At 42.5% G+C, this 2,139-nt stretch overlaps 1 protein-coding gene across 1 annotated transcript in view; it reads left to right on the top strand.

Annotated features, from left to right (window-relative positions):
* The window catches only part of LOC107616249 (ABC transporter G family member 16-like), a 2,947-nt gene extending 1,291 nt beyond the window's left edge, over nt 1-1,656 (top strand). Inside the window, 1 exon segment of the mRNA XM_021110903.1 lies at nt 1-1,656. This exon segment is cut by the window's left edge and continues 39 nt beyond it. Coding sequence (XP_020966562.1) covers nt 1-1,433 — 1,433 coding nt within the window. The 3' untranslated portion in view covers nt 1,434-1,656.

The raw sequence follows: 2,139 nt of genomic DNA, 5'->3' as shown, positions 1-2,139 counted from the left end.
CAACCTCCGGACTTGACTCCACGAGCGCATTCATGGTGGTGAAGGTTCTACAAAGAATCGCACAGAGCGGAAGCATCGTTATCATGTCCATCCACCAGCCGAGTTACCGAATCTTAGGGCTTCTCGACCGAATGATCTTCCTCTCACGTGGCCAAACCGTCTACAGCGGCTCACCGGCTCAGCTTCCGTCGTTCTTCGCGGAGTTCGGACACCCTATACCGGACGCAGAGAACCGAACCGAGTTCGCATTGGACCTCATTCGGGATCTAGAAGGTTCCCCAGGCGGAACCAAAAGCTTAGTAGAGTTCAACAAGTCCTGGCAGTCCATGAAGCACCCTGCACCCGCAGCACACAGTAACAACACCGTCAACGACCAAAACGGCATGTCGTTGAAGGAAGCAATAAGCGCAAGCATTTCGCGCGGGAAACTAGTCTCAGGCGCAAGCGCAACCAACACGAATTCTTCAAATCCTTCTTCAATGGTTCCAACCTTCGCGAACCCGATCTGGATGGAGATGGCCACACTATCAAAACGTTCGTTCTTGAACTCTCGAAGAATGCCAGAGCTTTTCGGGATTCGGTTAGGTGCGGTTATGGTGACAGGATTCATCCTAGCAACCATGTTCTGGAAGCTCGATAACTCCCCGAAAGGAGTGCAAGAAAGGCTCGGGTTCTTCGCATTCGCCATGTCCACCACCTTCTACACCACCGCAGACGCGCTCCCAGTGTTCCTCCAAGAACGCTATATCTTCATGCGAGAAACAGCTTACAACGCATACAGAAGATCCTCCTATCTTGTTTCCCACGCGCTCGTCTCGTTGCCTTCGCTGTTGTTCCTCTCATTGGCGTTCTCATCAATCACGTTTTGGGCCGTGGGCCTTGACGGTGGTATTTCGGGCTTTCTGTTTTACTTTTTGATAATATTCGCTTCATTTTGGGCCGGGAACTCGTTTGTTACATTTCTGTCCGGTGTGGTGCCTCATGTTATGCTGGGATACACAATTGTGGTGGCAATTCTTGCGTACTTCTTGCTCTTCAGTGGCTTCTTCATCAACAGGGATAGGATTCCAAGTTACTGGATTTGGTTCCATTACATGTCACTTGTGAAGTACCCTTACGAGGCTGTTCTGCAGAACGAGTTTGAGGACCCTGTCAAGTGCTTCGTTAGAGGCGTGCAGATCTTTGATAACACGCCGCTTGGGTCGGTGCCGGAGGCCTTGAAGTTGAAGCTCTTGGATAGCATGAGCAACACCCTTGGGATGAAGATCACTTCGTCCACGTGCTTGACCACTGGTGCTGACATTTTGCAGCAGAATGGAGTCACGGATTTGAGCAAGTGGAACTGCTTGTGGGTCACTGTGGCTTGGGGTTTCTTGTTCAGGTTTCTATTCTACTTGTCCTTGTTGGTGGGAAGCAAGAACAAGAGGAGGTGATTATATCTATATATTATGTTCATAAGATCGATTACAAGTTTATTTAATTAATTAATTAATTATATCGAGTTTTAAATCTTCTGCATCCTTTTATTCTTTTTGTTAATTGTATTATTATATTACCTTTGTAACTTGTTCTGAATTCTGATTTAAAAATGTGATGTGATGTTGATAAGGTTATTTACCGGAGAGTTTTCTCATGAAGCATTATTCGTTATACGTAGTGTAGTTTCCATTTACTATTTTGATGCCTCTTCGTACCTCTTTAGCTCTTTGTCTTTGGGTCCTACAATACTACAACAGTATATATATCCTGCCATCAAAGTGAATAAATGAAATAGCTCAAAGTTTCAATTCTTTCACGCGATTTTTGTTAAACATTCTTAGAGTTTGGTGTGTCAATCCTAATCAACTCTAGTGTTGGCCAAAGAAGGATCCGAAATCTCGGAATGTGCCGCGAAAAATTAAGAAATTCAAATAAAACTCGGTTATTCAACAAATGAACAAACAACTTTGATATATTTATAAGGGTTATCACAATTTTGAAACAACTACCTTATATGGACGTCAAAATACATCTACCAAATCATACTCATATAAAATATATATTAAAATATAAAATACATAATAAAAATAAATTAAATAACACATATATTTATATATAAATACATAATAATTAATTTAATGATCAATTTTATATAACATT

The sequence above is a fragment of the Arachis ipaensis genome, chromosome B09, assembly GCF_000816755.2.
Source record: "Arachis ipaensis cultivar K30076 chromosome B09, Araip1.1, whole genome shotgun sequence".
NCBI classification, from domain to species: Eukaryota; Viridiplantae; Streptophyta; class Magnoliopsida; order Fabales; family Fabaceae; genus Arachis; species Arachis ipaensis.
Note: the sequence above shows the minus strand (reverse complement) of the source record. Positions and strands in the feature narration are given on the sequence as shown.